The 22,616-nt window shown below is 32.6% G+C and overlaps 1 protein-coding gene across 5 annotated transcripts in view; it reads left to right on the plus strand.

The window, feature by feature from the left end:
- Nucleotides 1-22,616, plus strand: part of Vps13b (vacuolar protein sorting 13 homolog B (yeast)) — a 657,708-nt gene that overhangs the window by 20,200 nt on the left and 614,892 nt on the right. For all 5 annotated transcript variants that reach the window (XM_013512757.1, XM_005381858.2, XM_005381857.2 and 2 more), the window contains exons 4-7: nucleotides 8,203-8,323; nucleotides 15,445-15,612; nucleotides 19,589-19,770; nucleotides 21,772-21,946. In XM_013512757.1, the coding sequence (XP_013368211.1) occupies nucleotides 8,203-8,323; nucleotides 15,445-15,612; nucleotides 19,589-19,770; nucleotides 21,772-21,946 (646 nt within the window). The remainder of the gene's footprint in view (nucleotides 1-8,202; nucleotides 8,324-15,444; nucleotides 15,613-19,588; nucleotides 19,771-21,771; nucleotides 21,947-22,616) is intronic.

A 22,616-nucleotide genomic window follows, 5' to 3' on the forward strand; every position in this document is an offset into this window, starting at 1 on the left:
TGGGTGACGTCATTGACTTGCTTGTCACACTTCTTTATTTTGAGGTTTGTTTCCCTGTGACATTTTTTCCATGAAGCTTGTGTTAAGTTCTAGGCAGCAGTTGGCAGTATCCCTTTTCAACTGGTTTCTAAGAACTTGGCCTTCGCTTCATTATTGGTTTCAAATATTGAGCATGGTAGCCGTCTTCTTCCATGAGTAGCCATTTTGAGTCCTCTTTAATCCTTACCTGCCTCTGTCAGCTTTTGAATTGTGAGCCATGTGTCATATTTAGTCTGATTGACTACTTTGAGGTTAGCTAAAGTTTTTTTTTTTTTTTTTTGCTAGCTTTTTTGGTCTCCTTTCTCCATTTTTCCATTTATATAGACTGTTATCATAATCCTTTTCTTTCTATTAGAAATCTAGAAGTTTGAAATACCACTTTTATTTAGACGAGTTTCAAATATTTATCTTATCTCTGATCTCTACTAGTATATATAGAGTTCCCATGTGGACATACATATTAGTATGGTGCACCTTCTCTGGAAATGCCCTCTATATAATAGTGAACCTACCATTTTACTTTAGAAATTACTTCTTTTAAAATAACTCTATTGTTTATTTCCTGGATAGTATGGAATTTAGAGAGTAGTGTCCTTTTTAATTCACAGTCAAGCATTTGTTTTTCTACCTTGAAATTTTCAAGGATTATTAGCAGCACTTTGCAAGGTTAAAGCAGAGATGAAAGTAAGATCATTTTTTAATTTCATAGGAGGTTGAAAATATGATACTGTCATTGACTGAATGAGAGCATGAAGGACAAGAAGATTGGGGGATGTGCAATAAGTGTACTGGGAAAAGGAGTTGAAGCAGTTCTGGAGTTATGTTTTATTTTAGACCTGCTGATTTTGAAGTAGAAACATTAAAAATATCATGACTTTACCCCCTCATTTAATTTCTGAGATCTTATAATAAATTGTATCTTTTTTTCTTTCTTTCTTTCTGTTTTTTTTTTTTTTTTTTTTTTTGTCTTCTTGAGACAGGGTCTCACTATGCAGTTCAGGCTGGCCTTGAGCTGACTTTGCAGCCCAGGCTTGTCTCAAACTTCCAACGATCCTCCCGCCTCAGCCTCCTGAGTGCTGGGATTACACGTGTGAGCCACCATGCCTGGCCTTATCTTTGTTTTTGAAAATTCTTCCTGAATTAATCTTGTTACTCCATCACTCATTAAGTATCGTTAGAATAAAGCTTAAATATCTTGGGTGATATTCAAGGCCCTCTACTAGTTACCTTAGCCTCTTCTTTTTTATTTTTTTTTAACAACTGAGTATTTCACTGATCTTTGTCTAAATTGTCTAAAAGTGACATTTTTGCGACGTTTGAAGTGTCATAAATACAAAATATTTTCTGTTTGTCTTTTTTTCCTTCATTTTTCCCTTTCTCTTTCAGAGAAACCCGTTTCCTTATTTTTGAAATACTTGCTGTCTGGTACATATCATGGCTAAATGAAGGAAACTGATGTTTCTTTGTGACATGTACAGTTACTGATTAGCACTTAGATTGCTTTTAACTTTTTAATGTATAGGTGTTGCTTCTCAAATAGGTAAAATAATCTGGGATAAAAATAAAAGAACCATTTATTATACTACAATTTTTTCTGAAAGTGCCTAATATATATTTTCTTTGGTTGGGTCATTACTTGCTTAGGGGAATTATATACAGTGAAAGTGCAGTTTTAATAATTTGCTCAAGGATCCAATTCTCTCCCATAAATTCAAGTAAAAATTAGGTGATACAATGTGGTTTAGTTCAGAATGCCTATGAATATACTTTTAAAATCCATGTTTGCTGAATTTTTGCCTGTTTCACCTTCCAAACTGAAGAGTGGATCTAACCATTTCAATTCAGTGGTTTGAAAAGGGAGAGAAGGAAGTGGAAATCTGAAATACACCTACCAATATAACATAAAGGGATATCATAGGCAGCAATAAAGAATAAATTCTTCCAAGTAGGTATTGCTGTTAACTGGCCTGGTTTGACTGTTCTGTGGCTAGAGCAGAATCTTGTTTTAGGTAGCTATGTGTGTAAAAAGAAAGCAGAGCCTAGAGATGGCTAATGGTTGAGTCATCTGGGGAAAATGGCTCTGGTCCTATTACTGAGCAGCATAGATCTCAGAGACAGAAAAGAGGGCCTACCACATAGAAGTATTTATGATGAATACAGTGTTCTTCTTTTTTTTTTTTTTTTTTTTTTGTCTTTTTGAGACAGAGTCTCGCTAAGCAGTTCAGGCTGGCCTTGAGCTGACTTTGTAGCCCATGCTGGTCTTGAACTTGCAGTGATTTCCTGCCTCAGATCTTCATTATTAAAATGTGGCCTGATGAATGTTCAGCTTTGGTCAGTCAGATTAGTCAGTCTCCTATGGAGATGATCAAGTATAAGACTGTAAGGGAGAATCACACTTTTCACCTGTCCCTGCCTGTTACAACGTTTCATCCCCAGCCTTTTCAATCAAAGGTGAAAGCAGTGGCCTTAGTGGGCTGAAGACCACATGTGAAGAGATTGGTTCTCCACATTCTTCCTTTATTTAAATATGCTTGGTACTTTTAAAAAAATGATCATCTTAGTCACTTTTTTGTTACTGTAGCAAAATACAGGAGATCAGATAATTGACAAAGAATAGACATTTATTTGACTCCTTCTGGAGACTGGGAAGTTCAAGAGCATGGCATTAGCATCTGCTCACCACTTGATGAGGACCTTTTTTATTTTTTCTAAAAATTTTATTTTTTAAATTTATTGTACAAAAGAATGGATTTCATCATGGTATTTCATACAAGGTGTGAACGAAATACATGATGAATGTTTACATGAAAAAATTTATTATAGTGAAAGATACATTGCTGTTAATCCCTCTCAACACACTCCTCTTTGAACACACTTAACCCATCTTTCTTGCCACTTTCTGAAGCAGTTCTGGAGGTCCTCTATTCTGAGTGTGTGTCTTTACCAGATGTGTTAAAAAACACAGTGAATGTTGCTCATGACTGCCATCCAATGGAAAGGCAGGCTCATAAATCCACTGTGGTGTGGCCTCATCCACCTTATTCACCGAATCTGGCACCATGTGACTGCTGGCTCTTTCTCAAAATCAAAATGACCATGAAAGGTAAATGTTATATTGCATCAATTCAGAACATCAAAGTAGCCACAACAGCACAACTAAAAACATTCACTAAAGAGAATTTCCATAACTGCTTCAGAAAGTGGCAAGAGGGCAGGGGGTATAGCTTAGTGGCATAGCTCCTGCCTGGTAGGTGTGAGGTACTGAGGTTGATTCCTGGTACTAAAAAAAAAAGGAAAAAGAAAAAAAAAAGGTATCAAGAATGAAGAATGATGGAATAAGTGTGTTCAAAGTAGCGGGTATTTTGAGAGGATTTAATGACAGTAGGTCTTTTGCTGCAATAAGGTTTTAAAATTTAAACATTTGCTATGTTTTTCAGTCACACCCCATACATGCTTATAATGCACTTTGATTTATATCTACTAAGGCCTTTCTTCCTGCATCATAGCGGGGTGGAGAGTACCACATCACCAGACAAAGCAAGTATGTCAGCTCAGGTCTCTCTTATGCTTCTTGTGAAGTCTTTCCTGCCATCATGGGGGTCTCACCTTCATGACCATCACTAATCCTAATGAACTTCCAAAGGCCCCACCTTTAAATACGATCAACATAGGAATTTGGGGATTAAATTTTTAGTGCCTGAACTTTTGAGAATTACCTTCAAACTATATCAGTTACTTAAATTATTAATATACTTCTCAGAGTGTAGAGGTGAGTCAGAGATTAGTGTTTTTGCATGAATGCTAGCAAATATATTTTCCCTGGTTCTGTCTTGTGTTCTCTAGGTGTACCTTTGAATTGGTTAATTTGGTTTTCTACCTCTTTGAAGTGTTACTCATAGGGATTCTTCATTGTATCTGACAGTTGCCACAGTACTTCCTATTGAACAGGATAAAGTAGATGTCCCTAAGAGCCTTACAGCAGTTTGTTTCCAAGTCTTTTTTAGTGTTTCAGGAGTCTTCTGGTGACTAGAGCTGCTAAGTTATTTTCTGTCCTTTTCTGCTTGCCAGGTTTGAGGCCACAAGACTCAAGAACAAAAACACGTTACTTCTTACACCACTCAGTTTCACCTTCCGCTTTTTCTTGTATTGTTTTTCTCTGTTTTTAGATAAGGACTCGGAATGATTTAGTCACTTGTTTCAAGTTTTGCCCTCAACTCATTGACAGCCTTGTGAATCCGGTAGTTGATAGTTTTCAAGTTTTATTAGACTAGTCCTTTAAAAGCTAAGGGGAATGCAACATTCAGCCGTGATTTGTCAGTATGAAGGTAATGGACCCATTTGGTGTTTGTCACATTTTCCTTATATTTGGAACTTTTGTAAAGAAATGACATTCTTGGTTGTTTCTTAAAGCACAAAGGGCAGTATTTTGAGAAATAGCTATGTGGTTCTCAGGAGAAAACATTCTTTTACTATGAAATATACTTACCAAGAAATTTGGAAAAATTGCAACCTAAATTAGAAAGCTATAATTGCAATGTGTTTGGGCTAAAAAAATACTTTAGCTAGTATTTCTGAGAACAGTTTCTTTCATTAGTAATTGGGGGATTTCAATGAATAGGACAAAAGTGATGCATACTGGTTAAAGCACACGATTAACTCAAAACTAAAGGAAGCAGTTCCAGTTTTAACAGTAAATATTTTTATTCATAATTCTTATTTTCCCTTATTTTTACTCACTTTGGTTGGAGCAAGATTTGAATGGAAGTCCACTTGTAATTGATACAATTAAAATTAATTGAAATGAAAACAAATACAGATTTTCAAAAGGATTATTATTATAATATGTATGTAATCACAATTTCCTAACCACAATTAAGAAAAAAGTGTTTACACATTTGATGTTTGTTTCATAATATGTATTCCTTTGAGTACCATGATTAATGCTCATTTTTTAAGCATACTAAAATTTCAGTATTAGATATTTTGTTTAAGTAAATAAAGTTACTTAGTTTCCTTTGGAACAATAATAACATACTTTGTCAGGGAGCTTTATTAACTGTGTATTTTTAACTCTTTGGAAATTCATATTTAGTCTACTCCTTTTGCTGCAGATAACTTTTTAAAAATATAAATAATGTGTTCTTTCTTTAGTCTTAAAATATTTGTCATCTCATGTATACCAGATTTATTGGACTGCAGTAGTTTTAGTGCATTTTGGCTGTAATGTTTATTATGACATCAGCGTCATCTATATGCAGTATGTGATTTCAGATGGTTTCAGTGTTAAATATTTTCATAATTACGCTAGTTTTGGCAGTTCACTTGGAACTTTCTCACATCTCTTTGGTGAACATGTTTTACTTCTGGGCTTTTGTGGCAACCACATGTTTCAAAAATTAATAGTGTGCTTTTAATGTTAACATTGTGCAGAATTATATAACTGGACGTTTTTAAGAATCTAAATTGAACTATAGGTGATTTAGTTTTAATTCACAGTAGTAGTCTTTCAGTATTTAAAGACTATAACATCCCTCAAAATGAAACATACTATATTAAAGATTGAATTGTGAAGAAGTTTTGTAGAATTGAACACTATGGTTAGTCTTGAAATTAATTTTAAAGGAACGTAAGTTCATGCGAAAAATTTCTTTGTTTTTTGGACAACAAATATTGTACTTTTTGCTTCTCTGAAGTTTCAAACAGTTTTACCCCTAAAGTATCACTAGCATCTGAATATCCATGCTGTCTTATAAAAAGTTCACTTTTTATTATTGTATATTTCTCTTAGTGTGATATTGAATAAGAATCACTTTTTTTCTGGCCAGGCGTGATGGCATGCACCTGTAATGTCAGCACTCAGGAGGCTGAGGCAGGAGAATTGCCATGAATTCAAGGCCAGCCTGCATTAAATACTGAGATCCTGTCTCAAAAGAAAAGACTTGTTTCTAAAGGAGATTTTGTCATAATTTTTATTTGCTTCTAAGTCCCTATATTGGTAAATTTAATGATTATTCTTTTTATTTGCTCTTGAAATCTTTTCTTCAAATACATAAAATAGAAGCACTTAATATATCACCATATTGTTTTATAAAATATGTTGTTATGATTATAGGACTGATGTATAGCACAACATCACTTACCTTTTATATTGGGATCTTTGCTGTCTGACTCTGCATCTTTCATTCAATTTAAAATGTGCTTTTCTCTTTAAAAAAAGAGACTAAGAAGTTATCAGGTATCTTTATATTATCTTGCTACCCTACTTGATTTTTTCTCTTCCAGTGCCTGCCTTCTTGAAAGAACAATTTGTGCTTATCAGTTCCATTGATAATTTCTCATTCATTTTTTATTATTAATACATGATTGCAGTACATAATTATTACATCCCTTCTGGGGAGTTGGTGCCTGTACATAACAGGTCTTAATTATTTTTTTATCCCCCTTCCCTCCCCTTCTCCTTCCCTCCTCTATCTCTTGATCCCCTTCCCACTTGAGAAAAATTCTGTCTCCCTACTTCCTGTTATCTTTCATTTTGCTCTTTATTTATATTTGGGAAAGAGTTAAAAACTTTGGAAAAAATGTTTAAAAACATCACAGTGATACATGCATACCCATGTTTATAGTAGCAGAATTCATAGTAACTAAATCAGGGGTGGGGACAGTGGCACAAGTACCTGCCTGGCAAGCGCAAGGTTCTGAGTTCGATTCCCAGTATCTACCCCCCCCCCCAAAAAAAAGAATGGTAAACATAATAACTAAAGCTTGGAAGCTGCCCATGTGTCCATCAGCAGACAAATGGATTAAGAAAATGGTATTTACACATAATGGAATACTACTCTGACATAGAGAAGGATAAACTTGGACCATTTGTAGGACAGTGGATGCACTTCAAGACCATAAGAAATGATTTCTTCTTTGAGTTAGTTACTATTTTCACTCCTGTCCTTTCTCTTGAACTCCTACATTTCCTTATAGATTGGATTACCAAATTCTGAAACAGTTCAGCTAGAATGAGGACTAAGTATATCTCTTTCGTACTTAGTGCCACATTAATAGAATCCATCCATACTTTTTTCTGGGCTTGTCCTTCCTTTTTAAACATTGTATGCTCAGTGCTTATTTGACCAACCATCATTTCTTGAATAGGCATGCTTCGTACATTTGTACCATTTTGCTTTCGCTTGTAGGTCTCCCTGTCACTCACCATATAGCCTCCAGTCATAACCTAAAATGTACTTACATTGAGTGCTAAAGGCCTGACTGAGCATATTTAGTTTTTCCAAACAGAATGACTCTGTGCTGTTACTTAAAAATAAAAAATTAACTGCTGTAATAGAATTTGTTATATATGTTTGATAAGATTCTGAAATCCTTGAAGACAAGCATTATACTTAATTTATATTAGTAAATAAATTCAGTAGTTGGAACATAAGGATATTAGATAAATATTGAGTCAGAACAGGAAAAGTGTGTTCATTTTATAAATAAGGAGATATATTTAAGATATGTATAAAGTTTTATGTTATATAAAAATACTTACGCCTTATTTCTAATATGAATAATAATTCAGTAGCCATTGTTAAGTAGGATACAGAAGAGTCTAATTGTATTTAAAATTAATCATTAAAGTTGACTAAGAAGATAATGTGGACTGTAAATAGCAAGGAGTTTAGTATATGAACAGCACACAGAATATAAAGATCTTTTCTCTTTCATTTTGTGCTTAGATATAGATAGCAATTTTTTTTGTCTTTTTGAGACAGGGTCTAGCTTTGCAGTTCAGGCTGGCCTTGAGCTCACTTTGCAGCCCAGACTGTCCTCGAACTCATAATCCTCCTGCTTTAGCCTTCCGAGTGCTGGGATTACAAGCATGTGCCACCACGCCGGGCTGGAGATGGAAGTTTTTAAGAGCTTCCAATGAACAGTCTTGTCTTTTGCAAAAGCCATAGATAAGAGCAAGAATTTAAGCTACTGGTTATTTTTAAAATGCTGTTGGAAAATGGATGTTACAAAATTTGGTTACACTGTGTAGGTGTGACTAAAGAATAAAGTTAGAAGTCTGTGTAATCTTAGTATTCATAAACTGCATATATTGCACAACATTTTTTCTTGGTCTTGAATGTGATTGATGTGTTTCTTTTTCTCTCTTTGAAATATCAATAGGACGATCATGAAAGCTGTGGGTCTAATTCTACTAATCGTAGTACTACTGAGAATACAAAATCATCAGTAAAACCCCGAAGAATTCAGCAGGCTGCTCCTACCGATCCTGATTTACCACCAGGTAACTTCTAATGAGGATGATAGTGCCCAGATTTCAGTTGTTACTGATTCTTATTTAGTCCTTTGTAGAATGTGTACTTTTAGCTAGTATATAAATTTGCATTTGCTGTATGACTTCAAAACGTGTTGGGTCCAGAGCCCTCACCAACGGCTTTCATTCAGATTTTAATTCTTTTTTTTGTAGCAAGTAATTGAGTTTCCTGTAGCCTCTGTCAGCAAAGATGGTCTCTTTTTTCCCCGTGTATGTTGATAAAAAAGATAGTGGAAGCCATAAAATTCACTATGAAATTATAGAATTTTAGAAGTGGAAGAGACCTTATTCATTTTTATTTCCTGATGTGTTTATTTACCAGGGACAGTAGTACTTAAAAAACTGTTCCTTGACAAGTGTTTAATGAAGAGGGAGAGAAGGTCATTGCATGTCAATCTGTGGCCAAAGTGCCCTGCTGCCCTTCTACAGTTAGTCATTATCAGTCACTTCACTTGATATATTTTTTTTTTTTTTGGTGAAGTATGGTGGACATTGTTACGTACTTGTTTTCTGTACCAAAGTGTTGTAAGCCTTTTGCTGTTTTTAAGTGGTTAATTTTTGACAGTCTTTTGGCACCATCTATTGTCAGAGGCTAGCGTTAAGTACACCATTTCTTAGCCCTGCTTTCTTCAAGTATATATCTTAAATTATAGTTTAAATGAACATTGTTAGCTAGTGCTATAGTGGTGTTAGTGCTGATAGTTTTTAATTCTTCAGAGCTGTACCAATAAATTTGTTTATTCCTCTGGATTTTGGGTAGATTACTTGCTATAAACTGGAGAAGGTACTAGGAAAAGATACTTTATTTCTGAGTGTTTCCTGGTTTGTTTAGTGTGATGGTTCTAGAATTTTCCTTTTTTAATACTAATTAACTACTTGGGAAAAATAAATGAGGAATTAAACTTTAAATTATTTTTTTAAACCTTAAATTAAATTAAACCAGTTGCTTATTCTTAAATGTGTAAACATTATTTCTTTAAGATTGACTACAAATCTCTTTAAAATTTCCTGTATCATTTCATGGTATAGAAACACTGGTGTCTTTTCTTGCTGTTGCTCCTATTCCTCTTCCTCCTTCCTGTAAATTTTAGATTTAATTGGTGACTCTTAGGGGCCAGGGACATAGCTCAGCGGCACAAGCACCTGCCTGGCAAATGCAAGGTCCTGAGTTTGATTCCTGGTACCAAAAAAAAAAAGCCCTCTGATTGTTGACTCTTGCTCCATATTTTGTTTTTTTCTAAGAAGTAACTTGCTTTAAAAAAGTTTAAGTCTGTTATCACAGATAGAAGCTTTCTAACCTGCATGTACTCAATACAGTTCCTAAACTTTTGATGGCTCTTTAGAGCTTATATTAGAATTTAGACCTATAGAATCATGGTAATTAGCCTGTTTTTAGTGGCATATAACACAGAGCATCCTATTTTTTGAGACATGAAACAATTTATTCCACTAGAACTACTTGAGGTAGCTTTTGGATTAACATGTGCTTTTCTACCTTAGCTAACAAGAAGACTCATATCCTTTTTTATGTTATATATAGTTAGGGAGTTACTGTGAGAAGTAAATGAATCTGTTGGCCAGTTATTGAGAGTCACAGTAGCAAAACCCAATTTTGCCAAAGGAAAAAAGGGATAATTTGAGACTCTAGTTGGATAAATGGTAAATTACAGACATTCCCCGTTTAATGACCAATTCAGTTTCCTTGACTAGATCATTAAATGAATTGGTCAGTAAATGAGAAATTGTATAGTAGTATGCATGTTACAATATTCAGAACAAAGAAATGGCCAGAGGAAACTCTAGCTTGATGACTTGGCTTTTATTTACATAACTGCACACATGTACTTATTAATGTTTCAGTCCATTTTAAAGTAGATTCTGCTTTAAAGTAGTTTTTGTGATAAAGACCTTCAAGCTATCTGATGTTTATATTGTATTTATTACAGCAGTAGTGTTAATTGAAGAGCCTTTTTTTCATTTTAATAAGTATGCATTTCAAACTATTGTTTATTCAGGGCAGATTGTTTTAGAGCTGTGGATCAAAGTCAGAACCCAGCATGTACAGCGTACATGCTTTTGATGCACACATTCTTTTGATGCGTGGATTGACTATTTTGCGTTGACAAAGACTTAGACAAAAAGGAAGTCTGGACAAATTTAAAGTATCACATATCATTAAACCATCCTCTCTGACCCCAATTCAATTAGACTCTAATTATTGAAACCATTTATTTATATCTACCATATAATATTTATTTATATCTACCATTTTATTTTTCATCTTTGTAAGCTCTATTTTTTGCTCCTGTTTTCCCCCTCTTGCATATTATTTTCAGAGTCCTGAAGCAGCTGCTCCATATGTTCTGTCCAGGTTCTATGGCTACAGTCCCTGGGAGAGACGGGTGAAGTGCTTACTTTACTCTGCCTAGAATTGGAATCTGTCATTTTGCTGTATTCTTTAGAGACTTTTTCTATACACACTCATGCACACATATACATACTTTCTTTATAACCTGGATTTTCTGCTTACTGTTTTGCCACTAATGTGTTTTCTGGCAATACCTTTTACAATGTTATTTTAATCAGTGATGTGAATCACATTGTATAACTATTTACAGTTTTTTTGACCGATCTGTTTTTGTTTGATATTTAAGTTGTCATTTTCAGTTTTGTAAAATCTTTAACGTACTGTGAGGCAAATCTTTGCATGTATCTCTAGTTCCTTAGAGCAAACTCTTATGAATTTGCAGAATCAAAATTTATGAATAATTTAAAAGTTTTTGTATGTATAGCAGAATTACTCTGTCTGAAATTTTGGTGGGGAAGGATTTTTTATTATTAAAAAATATTTCCTTGAAGTTTTCATAGATGAAAAATGTCATATTGTTTTTGCTAATTAGATTACCATTTTAATCATTTTATTTTTGTTTCACCACTTTGTATAGGAAAGCTAACTTTTGTATTTTGTTAGCTGATCAATACTGTGGATTTTTAGTTGATTCTTTTGGATTCTGTAAAAGTACTGATATCTTTGTAAAATTGTAATTTTGTGTCTTCCTTTTGGTTTTTCTCCGGTACCGGGAACCGAACTCACAACCTTGCGCTTGCCAGGTAGGCGCTTTTGCCGCTGAGCTAAATCCCCAGCCCCTTGTGTCTTCCTTTTGAACACTTGATTTTTCCCTCTTAATTATTTGTCTACAACAATTGTGGCCGTCTTAAATAGTAGAGATAGTGGATATCTCAAATCAGAGCTATTTTCTATAGCTTCTACAGTAACTGCCTTTTTATAGACCAGGTATCAAATCTGATGAATGCATTTAAGTTTATATTTCATTGACCATACTCCTTATTCTTAGACTTTCAAAAAAGTTCTTAAACCTTGAAACAACTTCAACACTGTAACCAACTTACCTCTTTAACTTGATTATAAGTTGTCTACATGATGGGTGTTGTGTAACCTCTAAGGAAGTTTTACGTAAAACCTTGACATGTTTTTAGATCCTATAGGCAAGTCATCAATCATAGATTTTCTGATTTTGAACAGTTTAACTTCCCAGTGACCAAGTCAGATGAATCAGTTTTATATGTTGTTTCTTTGTAACCAAAAGTATTTCATACATGGTTAAGAATATGAGAAATAAATAAGTTTTTTTTTCCTTTTAGGACTTTATAGATTAACAGGGAATATAACTATGCATTTGTATGAACAGTGACAGAAGAAACGTAAGCCCAAGAAAAGCAAGACACAGTTCTCCTTAGTGTTGATATATAGGGTGTGGAACACTGGGGAAGAGGATATAAGGGAGGGCACAATTATGCTGGGCCTGAATAAGAGGGGGGAATGGATAAAAAGTATTTTGAACTGAGGAGAACATGAATCAAGTGAGTGAAAACTCTTAGTGTTTTTATATGGTCCTATGGGCATAAATCTCTGTATTTGGAGGAATGGAATTTATGGGTGAGAAAGATGTGTGTAAGACTTTGTGGAAAGGGTTAACTAGTAATACATTAAGAGCCATTGTACTGTCTTCTCATCTTCTAGGTTCTCATCCCTATGGTGACCTTTCATTTTCAGATGCTTGTGGGAGTAGATCTGGGTTGTTATGATATTATTTGAGCAGATATGCTCCTAGGGACTAATGAGAGCTATTTGATCTATTTAACAGAATTTAGAATTTGTTTACAGTCAACTTATTATGAAGGGTTATATAGATACTTAGTCTATTGATAAGTGCCTATTAGTTTGCCATTGTATTTTTAATAAGGAAACAAAAATAGTCTTAAGTAGTTATTTTTATTTTAATGAATTGATTGTTCAACTCAGTTTGTAGGTCAGTTTTATAATGGAAAACTGAGGGGAATGATTTAAAAATTGAGGAAAATCCATGTTTCTGTTTTTCATTACATTTTTTCTCCTTTGTTTTTTTTTCATCTTGTTTTGAAGATGATAAAAACTCATGACTTCTCAAGTGGTTTTTATGAATTCCCTATTGATGACAGGTTTTCCAGAAATAGGAAGACCAATATTAGTCATAGTTACTGACTTTCTTGAAATATTTATTATTGATTGCTTTTAACATTTGTGTTGAGTAGTAATAACATGAAATGATGTGTGTAATATGAAGCTGAAAATTTTGAAATGTAAAATTTCTTTTGCAACTTTGATTCATGAAAATTATTGAATCTGTTCTCATTAAAGAGTCATTTTTAGTTTAAATATGTAATAGCTTACATGTTAATTTTTTAGCATGTGATAAGTAGTACACTAAAAGCTGCTGATAGTTTCCATATAAGAGAAAGCCTTGAGACTTACATGGTAGTGTATTCCTTTTTTTTAAAAAAAATTAAGTTTATTGATATTATTTAGATATACATAAAGATCATATTCATTGTAGGGAATTTGTACCTGTATAAGATACACTTTGATTCTTTTTTTCTGAATCCCTTCCCCTCTTTTCACCCCCTTTTCCCTTCCCTATTTACAAAGCTTTGCTTCCATTTTATCCTTTTTTATTTTTTTTTTTCTTTTCCCTTCCTTTCCTCCTTCCTCCTCCCTAATTCATCTTTCCTTTTGAACAGTTTCTTCCTACTTCACTTATATATATTTTACGTTTTGGTTCTTACTCTTTCAGTTTCTTGCACCAGGGAGGCAATGATGTTTACACATGTGTGTCTCATTTATTTCACTTAAGAGTATGGTCTCAAGGTGCATCCATTTATCTAAAAACGTCTGACGTTCATACTTCTTTATGGCTGAATAGTACTCCATTGTATAAAAATCCCACATCTTTTTAATCCATTCCTGGGTTCCTGAGAATTTGGGCTGTTTCCAAGATTTAGCTATTATAAACTATGCTGCTATACACAGTTTGCAGGTGCACCTGTATCACTGTGGTATGATGTTTTTAATTCTTCTGGGAAGATAGCCAGAAGGAGAATAGCTGGGTCAAACAGGACCTCTAATCTGAGGAATCTCCACACAGATTTCCACAGTAATTGCACCAGTCTACACTCCTACCAACAATGTATAAGTGTTTCTATTTTTCCACAGTCTGTCCAGCATTTGTTATTGGTTGATTTGTTGATAATAACCATTCTTTCTGGAGTGAGATGGAATCTCAGCATTGTTTTAATTTAGATTTCTCAAATGACCAGAGATGTTGAACATTTTTTCATATATTTATTTGCTGTTTGTGTTTCTTCCTTTGAGAATTGTGTATTCACCTAAGATGCCCATTTTTGCATTGGGCCTTTGACTTTGGGGGTTCTGATTGTTTTCATTTCTTTATATGTTCTTGATATAAGTCCTTTGTGTATTGCTTTTCTTTCCTATTTCCACCCATTTTGAATGAATGAAAGAATTGTTTTGTGCAGATACTGTGGTTGGATAAATTTACGTAAGTTTCTCCTAACAGGTTTTAGTGTAGATACTGTTAATGATAGTAGATGATTAAAGTTGATTAGTGAAGTTCTGATTTTAGGAATTTATGTGCAGGTTTATTTCTTGAAATATCTAAAATTTAGTTATCTTTTAAATAATTTCTTGTAGTGGAAATGCATCGGAGTAAAGTAAAAAGGTTTTATCTTTTTTTTTCTTTTAAAATACTGCTTATTTGTAATTGTTTTTACTTTTTTGTTGAATTCTTCAGTAAGAAGAATTACTATATAATTCTTCCAAATATATAGTTTTGTGGGACTTTATGTTTGTTTGGTACCGGAAATCGAACAGGACCTCACGCTTGCCAGGCAGGCGCACTGCCGCTCAGCTATATCCCCAGCCCTATGGGACATATTTTAAAAATGATTTTTTCCATGATAATAGCATGAAATTAAAAGAAAAATTATGAAAATTCTAAGCAGTCTGTGGAGATAATGTTTACTGATTGCTTTTGTTGTTTTGACTTAGTTTTAAAAACTCATTTCTATTTCTGTATTTTTTTTTCCTTTCATTATGCTTTTATTGTTTCTTTTTTTCGTTGTTTCCACTGTACTCTTTCAGACTTTCTTTAACTCTTCTTGTCTTTTTTCTTCTTCATTCATGTTCTCTCATTTACTGTTTGATTATTACATGTTAGTAAGTGAGTATAGTTGACTTTTTAGCTTGGTGATATTTCTCCTATCTTTCTTCCATTAGGCATAACCTGTGGATATTTTTATGGCTAAAGGAAGATGATGATGATAGCTGGTTTGAAAAAAGAAGCTTAAAAAGCTCATCTAATATGTTGTATAATCAGCATATAGTAACATTGCTGCATTTAAAAAGTGTTTATAAAATAGGCAAAAACCAGAGTACTTTCATTATAGGATAATCGTTATATGTGCTCTCTTATGTTATTGGAAAATATGGCCTTGGTGGTTTCTCTTAATACATGTGTACTTCATTATAGAATTTCTTGGGTAAAAATATTTTGGGGCTGTATTTAGTACTTACTGTGTTACTTTGGCAAGTCTTTTAACCGAAATAAGCTTTACTTTCTTCTTTGCACAGTATGCTACATAGTGCCTACCTTGCACATAAAGTTCAGTAGCATTTTAAGGAATAATTATTGGTAGACTTGTGGCTAATTGAACTGTTTTGTTCTACTTTATAGGATATGTGCAGAGTCTGATCAGAAGAGTTGTAAATAATGTAAACATTGTTATAAATAATCTCATACTAAAATATGTTGAAGATGATATTGTCCTTTCAGTCAACATCACTTCTGCAGAATGCTATACAGTAGGTGAATTATGGGATCGTGCATTCATGGATATTTCTGGTAAGTAAATATCAAGAGAATGCTATATTTTTCCATAAATAAGATAGTTGACTTGATTTCTTAATAATTTGGGGGACCGTGTGGCTTTTTGGTACTGTAATGAAAGTTTGATGCCTCTGTTGGGGAAAAAAAATGCACATGTATAATGTTTAGCATATAATTGTAGGACGTTAGTAGGTAGGTATATGACCTTAGATAAATTTACCTGTTTCTTGAGTTTTCTTATTGTAAATCAGGTATAAAGTGGGACCTTGTTTATAGCTTTATTTTATTAAATCAGCTAATGCCCTGAAAAGACTTGTATAAGTCATCAATCAGTGCTAGAAAATGGGTTGTTACTATTATTTACATAGATTTTTCTACTTCTCCTGTTTCCATCTGTGATAACCTTACTTCTCATTTATTTATTCATACATTTATTTGTGTTAAGTCCTAGTTAAAGAGTAAAAGCAAAGTGAAAATGAGTCTTAATACTATTTAACGTGGCTAGTTAAAGAATTCAACTAGAAACTAGCAGAACAGGAATACAGTTTCATTTTTGTGTGTTTCCCAAGCTTCAGTCTTCATATTTTGAAAATGAAGATTGATTCAGATCTTGGAGCTTTGTTGTGAGGCATATGTGAGAGTATATGCAAAGGCTTAAACATTGTTTGTGATACATTATTAATACATCCTTTTAATACTCTGTGGAAAGAAAAATTTGACAAAAAGCCAGCAGTATATGCTATGGAAAATAAAAAACAAACTGGATAACGCAGAATTAAATGAATGAATCAACATTTTAGGTGATGCCTTTTCATTTTTAGTTTTAATATATAAATAATGCAAATATTAGCTTGGGAAATTATTACAATGAATAAAGTCTTAGATATGAAATTTGAGAATTTTGACTTGAATATTGCCTCAGTTACCCTATTACATCTTTGGATGGGTCATTTGTAAAATGTGAATTGTTGTTGCTGTTAAAGTCCCAGTGTATATGTGAGAAGCAAATTGATAATATGTGAAATCTCATTATGATGGTGTTCCTGAAGCCAGTAAAATAGTGTCTTCCACTTATTGAGTGCTCGCTAACTGCCAGCCCAGGTATTATGACTTTTATGTCATTTTGTTTAACAGTCTGAGGCAGACATTATTATTTCCCTTTCATTAATTTTTAATGCAATATTTGATACTTGCAAAGAAATTTATGTAACATATATTTATATGAGATAAAATAATGAGGACTGCCTGTCTGAATAACTAGAATGTTAACAGCAGTTAACCACAACCAGTATGATTTTTTTCCTGTCGGTTCCTTTGCTTCCTTCTAGAGTTAACCACTGACTTTCATTTTATTAACTTCATAAAAAATTTCTGCAATGAAAAAGAATAAGGTACTGCTGTGTGTTACTATGTAGAAGGTCCTTGAAAGCATGCTGACTGAAAGAAGCCAGAGGCAGAAAGCGAAATATTGTATATTCTACTTACATGAATTGTCCAGAATAGACAATTCTAAACAGAAAGCAAGTAGAGTAGTTAGTGGATGATTAGGGATGAGAGGGAACAAAGAGAGGATTGGAGAAGTGATGTGTAAATAAAAGGTACAGATTTTTTATTTTTGAAGGGAGGGAAAGTTCTAAAATGGTGACGGTTGCACAATAATACGAATGTATTAAATAGTATAATTTTATGTGAATTTTACTGTTGTAAAGTTTTATCACATTTATATATATATAAATATTATACTGGGTTACATATATTTCTGAGCTTTGTAAAAATAGTATTTTATGTATTGTTTTGAGGTTTTCTACTTTCAGTGCTGTTTTAAATATTTCATATTTTTCAGATTTTTATTATATATTTGTAGTATATTCATCATGGGGAGTTGGTACATGTATATTTTGTCATATTGTTGCATAAAGTTGTAGATCATTCATTTCCAGTGAGATATTACTATTTCAATGTGACAGAACTTACTTTCTTTTTCTGGTGATGGTTATTTAAATTATTTCCAGGTTTTTGCTGTTAGAAAGAGTGCTGTTAGGAATTTTGTTGTTTATATCTTACAATGCATGTGTATAAATGTTTTCTTTCTCTTTTTTTTTTTGATGGTAAATGGGATTGAACCTGGGACCTTGCACACACTAGGCAAATATTGTATCACTGAGCTATATCCCCAGCACATAAGTGTTTTTTTAGGGTATATACTTAAGAGTAGGTTTGATAGATGGGGGAATATACAGATATTCACATTTTCGAGACAATACCTTATTTTCCAGAGTGCTTGTTAGGTAGACATCATTATTATTCCCATCTTACAAATTAAATTGTAGCATATCATCTACCTTAAGTAGCAGAACTAGAATTTGTTTTATATGTTTTAAAATCATAGTTTGTGATATACTTAATATTTATAAGAAAATATTTTTAAAGTTCAATAATTTCCTTTCCTGCTGAAATAATAATTTCTGAAATATCCTTGGAATATGACTACTTTACATACTGGATAAAAACATATACTCTGCAGTTAGATGGCCAGAGTTTGAATTAGACAAATTATTTACGCTTACTGTGCCTAAGTTTCTACATCTTCTTAGTAGGGCCATGGAAATATGAGAGATATAAATAAGGGAAATAATGAATATAGAAGATACAAAAGATAAGGGATATAAAAGACTTAACATAGTGTCTGTGTAAGTAAGAGTAGCTTAGTAAATGTTAATTTTGTTATTATAGAGGGAAGGAAACAACAAGAGAATTTTGAAAGGTTTGTTTTACTTTTAGCCTACTCATTATAATGTTTTAATATTTGTACATGTATGTAATACTCATAATTAAGGCATATACTCATATAACACAAAATTAAAATATAAATTTACATATTTCAACAAATTTGAAATTTATCTAGTAGGAAAGCTTTTAGTATTTTGATACATACATATATTCCTTAAATTTTTGCTTTTCAAAAACTTCAAATAAAATGCAGAGGTTGAATTAAGTAGAATTTGCTAGGGTATAGTAAAAAAATAGTTTTGTCAGAGTAGACTAAAGTGTATTTCATTGAGTTGAAGATTCTCTTGGTCATAGCATGTGGATAGGTGCTCACTTGAAATCCCTGGCCTGGTATTTACCTGGCAATTTCTTATTAGGTAGAAATGAAATTGTTCATATGGTAAAGGTTTCTTTTTCTAGACCACCAGCTTTTTAATTTTTATTTCTTTGAAAACAAACTTTAGAATATTACTATAATTTCGTTATTTATTTTGATGCCAGTGCTGTACACTAGAGCATTTTTGTAATGTTGGAAATGTTTTACATCTTCACTAACCAGTATTGAAACCATTAGCCACATATGGCTGTTGAGCACTTGAAATGTGGCTAATGTAACCAAAGACCTAGATTTTTATATTTATTTATTTTTAGTTAATTTAAATATAAATTTAAATAGGCAGTTATGGATGGTGGTTACCGTAGTGGACAGTGTAGGTTTCGAGTAGCAGTGATGATTTCTTAGAAAACGAATATTAAATGTTATATTTAATATGGATTCTCAAAAATTTTGTTACCTTATTATAGAAAAGAACTATAGAACTTCACATCAGTTTGTAGTTGTGGGCTGGGGATATAGCTCAGCGGCACAAGCACCTGCCTGGCAAGTGCAAGGTCCTGAGTTCGATTCCCGGTACAAAAAAAAATTTGTAGTTGTTATTTAAATTAGGGCAATCTACTTAGGCCTGTGAATTTTCATACATAAAATAGGGACAATTGTGTTTATTTAAAGTAAGAGATTTGGAAGATTTAAATGGTTTAAAACATGAGAAGTTCTTTGTAGAGGGTCTGACATGTATTAAATCTATTAATCTATGATATAAATCTACATCTATGAATGTAGTTTGCTGCTATTGTTGCTTTTATTATTATATGTAATAATAATTGTTTCCTTTATTCCTTTAAATTTGGCTTTTACTTAAAATGTTTTTTGTTTTCTTTTTAGCAACTGATCTGGTGCTGAGAAAAGTTATCAATTTTTCTGACTGTACAGTTTGTCTTGATAAACGAAATGCCAGTGGTAAAATAGAATTTTATCAAGATCCTTTATTATACAAATGTTCCTTCAGAACTCGTCTGCATTTTACGTATGATAATCTAAATTCCAAGATGCCATCCGTTATTAAAGTACGTGTCTCTTTTTTCTAGTAGTTAAGTTACATATGTCTATTGTGTCTGTTAGCTCTTCTGCATGATAATAATTAAAGATTTAAGAAATTAATCTCATGCCATTAGTTTTTAATACCATATTTTGTATTTATAATTCTTTGTGTTATAGTAGAGATATTTGGGGCAACCTTTTCTGTAGCTGTAATTTCTTAAAGTTTGTCTAGTTGTTTATTAGTGTTTTGTTCTTCAAGAAGAGAGCTTATTAAAAAGTAGTATGATTTTGATCTCTAGTACCACACACACAAAAGTGTACTTATACTCACAGTAGATTGAGCAAAGAATAACATACAATATAACTGAAATTTGTTTATTAGGGAGTTAGATTTTTGAAGATATGCTGACCATTTGATTTTTTTAAAAATTATCCACTCAGTTTCTTTATCCATTTTTCTGTTGAGGGTTAATTTTTTTCTGACTGATTTTTAAAACACTTTTTGTTATAAAGGATAGATTCTTTGTTTACACTGGTGCTTTACATTATTTAAAAGGATGTGACAGAAATCTCAAGAGAATAGTCCTCTGCCTCTCCCATTTTTCTTACCTCTCCATGGTTTGTTCAGTGTGTGATTTTTAGGTCAGTTTTAAGAAACCTGCATTGATACTTGAAGTAATAGTGTTTTATCCTCTACTTGCAGTGCCCATCTTTGTGCTCTTGTTAATAGAACTTTTTTTTGTGCCTTACACCCTAAAAATATGACCACCATTACCTCTTTTTCATGTTTCATAGACATTCAAATACCAGTTAGTCAAAATAAATCCTCTAAGAGACTTGCCTTTATGGCGTAATTGGTTTTCTTCCACGTTTATGTAACAGCAGGAAACCATTACACTGAAGCTGTGTTTATATTTTATTGATGTCACTTTTTAAGGAGAACTTTGAATGCTGTATATTCTATTTGGTAGTAATTAATATATTTCTTATAATTGATTCAACTTAATGAATTTCATGTCGTTTCAATTTTGAAAATTTGAAAAACTTTCTCAAATCTGTATTTTACTTGATTTTCTGTATTTAACAGTAACATTTTATGGGGCTGGGGATTTAGCTCAGCGGCATAGCGCCTGCCTGGCAAGTGCGAGGTTACGAGTTTGATTCCTAGTACTGGAAAAAAAAACACAAAACAAAACAAAAAAAATAACATTTTATTATGTCCTTGTTATCATGTTAATCTTTTACCCATTTTTAACATTTAGTTTTGGTATACATATATATTCTTTCAGCCTAATAAAACAGGAAAGAGTGACTAAAGTTTTACAAAAATTACAAACTTTTATTCTTGGATTTGACAGAAATTTTCTTTTTGGGGGGAGAAGTACTGTGATGAGCTTTAGATGTTTATATAATTTTTCTTTTGGGATAGTTCTGGAAATCTAATGTGAGCATATATTTTGATTATTCTATTGAAATTTCTAATGGGAATATATCTTCTAATTACTTTTATTGGTATCTACATCACTGGCTTAATTCAGTTGCTATCTAAAGTTATTGATCATTATAGCAAAATCTGTTCGATTCCTAAGACTTGAATTATATTTTGGTTGCTTATTAGAAGTGTTTGGGACACTAGCATTTTTTAAATGGTATTTCTAAAGAAATAATTTTTTTAAAAATAATTTTATTAGTACACTTTTTATATATGTAATGATCATGTTTATCATACTGAATTTGTACCTATATGTAATATATCTTGATAGTTCTTTCTTTGTATTCCCCTTCTCTTTCTTCAAACCTTCTCCCTTATTTATAAAAGTTTAGTTTCCATTTTTAAACTATTCTCTTTTTTTCCTTTTTCATTCCTTCTCTTCCACCTTTTCTTGTTCCCTTTCCTATTAGAGCATTTACTACTTCCCAATATGTTTCTAAATGGTATTTTTTTTAGGACTTACAACTTATCTTAAAAAGTACAGTATTCCGTTTAAACATACTTTTGTGAATGTTTTTGTTTTTTCAAAATACAGATTCATACCTTAGTGGAAAGTTTGAAACTTTCTATCACAGATCAACAACTGCCTATGTTTATCCGAATAATGCAGCTTGGAATTGCTCTTTACTATGGAGAAATAGGCAGTTTTAAAGATGGTGAAACAGAGGATCCTACCTGTCACAATAAAGATATGTTAGGAAACATTACAGGTAAGTATAACAAAAACTTCATTTAGAGCTATTATTCTTGCAAAGTGTTTTCATCACTTGGAAACTTAAGTGATACTCGAAATTGAGTCACACAGTGATGAGACAATTGTATTTTGGTTGTCTTTTTCCTGCAATCTTCCTTCCCTTTAACCTCTCCTCCCCTTCCTATTTATAGAAGTTTTGTTTCCATTTTTTCCCTTGTATTCTGTCTTTATTTTCTTTTCTCCTTACCCCTCTAGTTCCTCTTCCCATTTGAACATTTTCTTCTTGTTTGCCAGTATTTATTATTTATTTCCAGTATTTATTATTCCAATATTTGGTCCTTATTTAACCTTCTGGTTTCTCACACCAGAGAAACAATACAATATTAAAACATATGTGTTTTAGACTTTTTTTTTCTTGGTACCAGGAATCAAACTCACGACCTTGCACTTGCCAGGTAGGCGCTGTACCACTGAGCTATATCCCTAGCCTGTAAACATATGCGTTCAATTTATTTCACTTAAGAGTATGGTCTCAAGGTGCATCCATTTACCTAGAAACGTCTGAGTTTAGCATTATTTATGGCAGAGTAATACTCCAGTGAATTAAAAATGACATCTTCTCTATCCATTCATGTGTTGATGGGCATTTGGGCTGTTTCCAAGATTTGATTGACTATTATAAACTA

The sequence above is a fragment of the Chinchilla lanigera genome, unplaced genomic scaffold (assembly GCF_000276665.1).
Source record: "Chinchilla lanigera isolate Chin_1 unplaced genomic scaffold, ChiLan1.0 scaffold00016, whole genome shotgun sequence".
Lineage (NCBI taxonomy): Eukaryota > Metazoa > Chordata > Mammalia > Rodentia > Chinchillidae > Chinchilla > Chinchilla lanigera.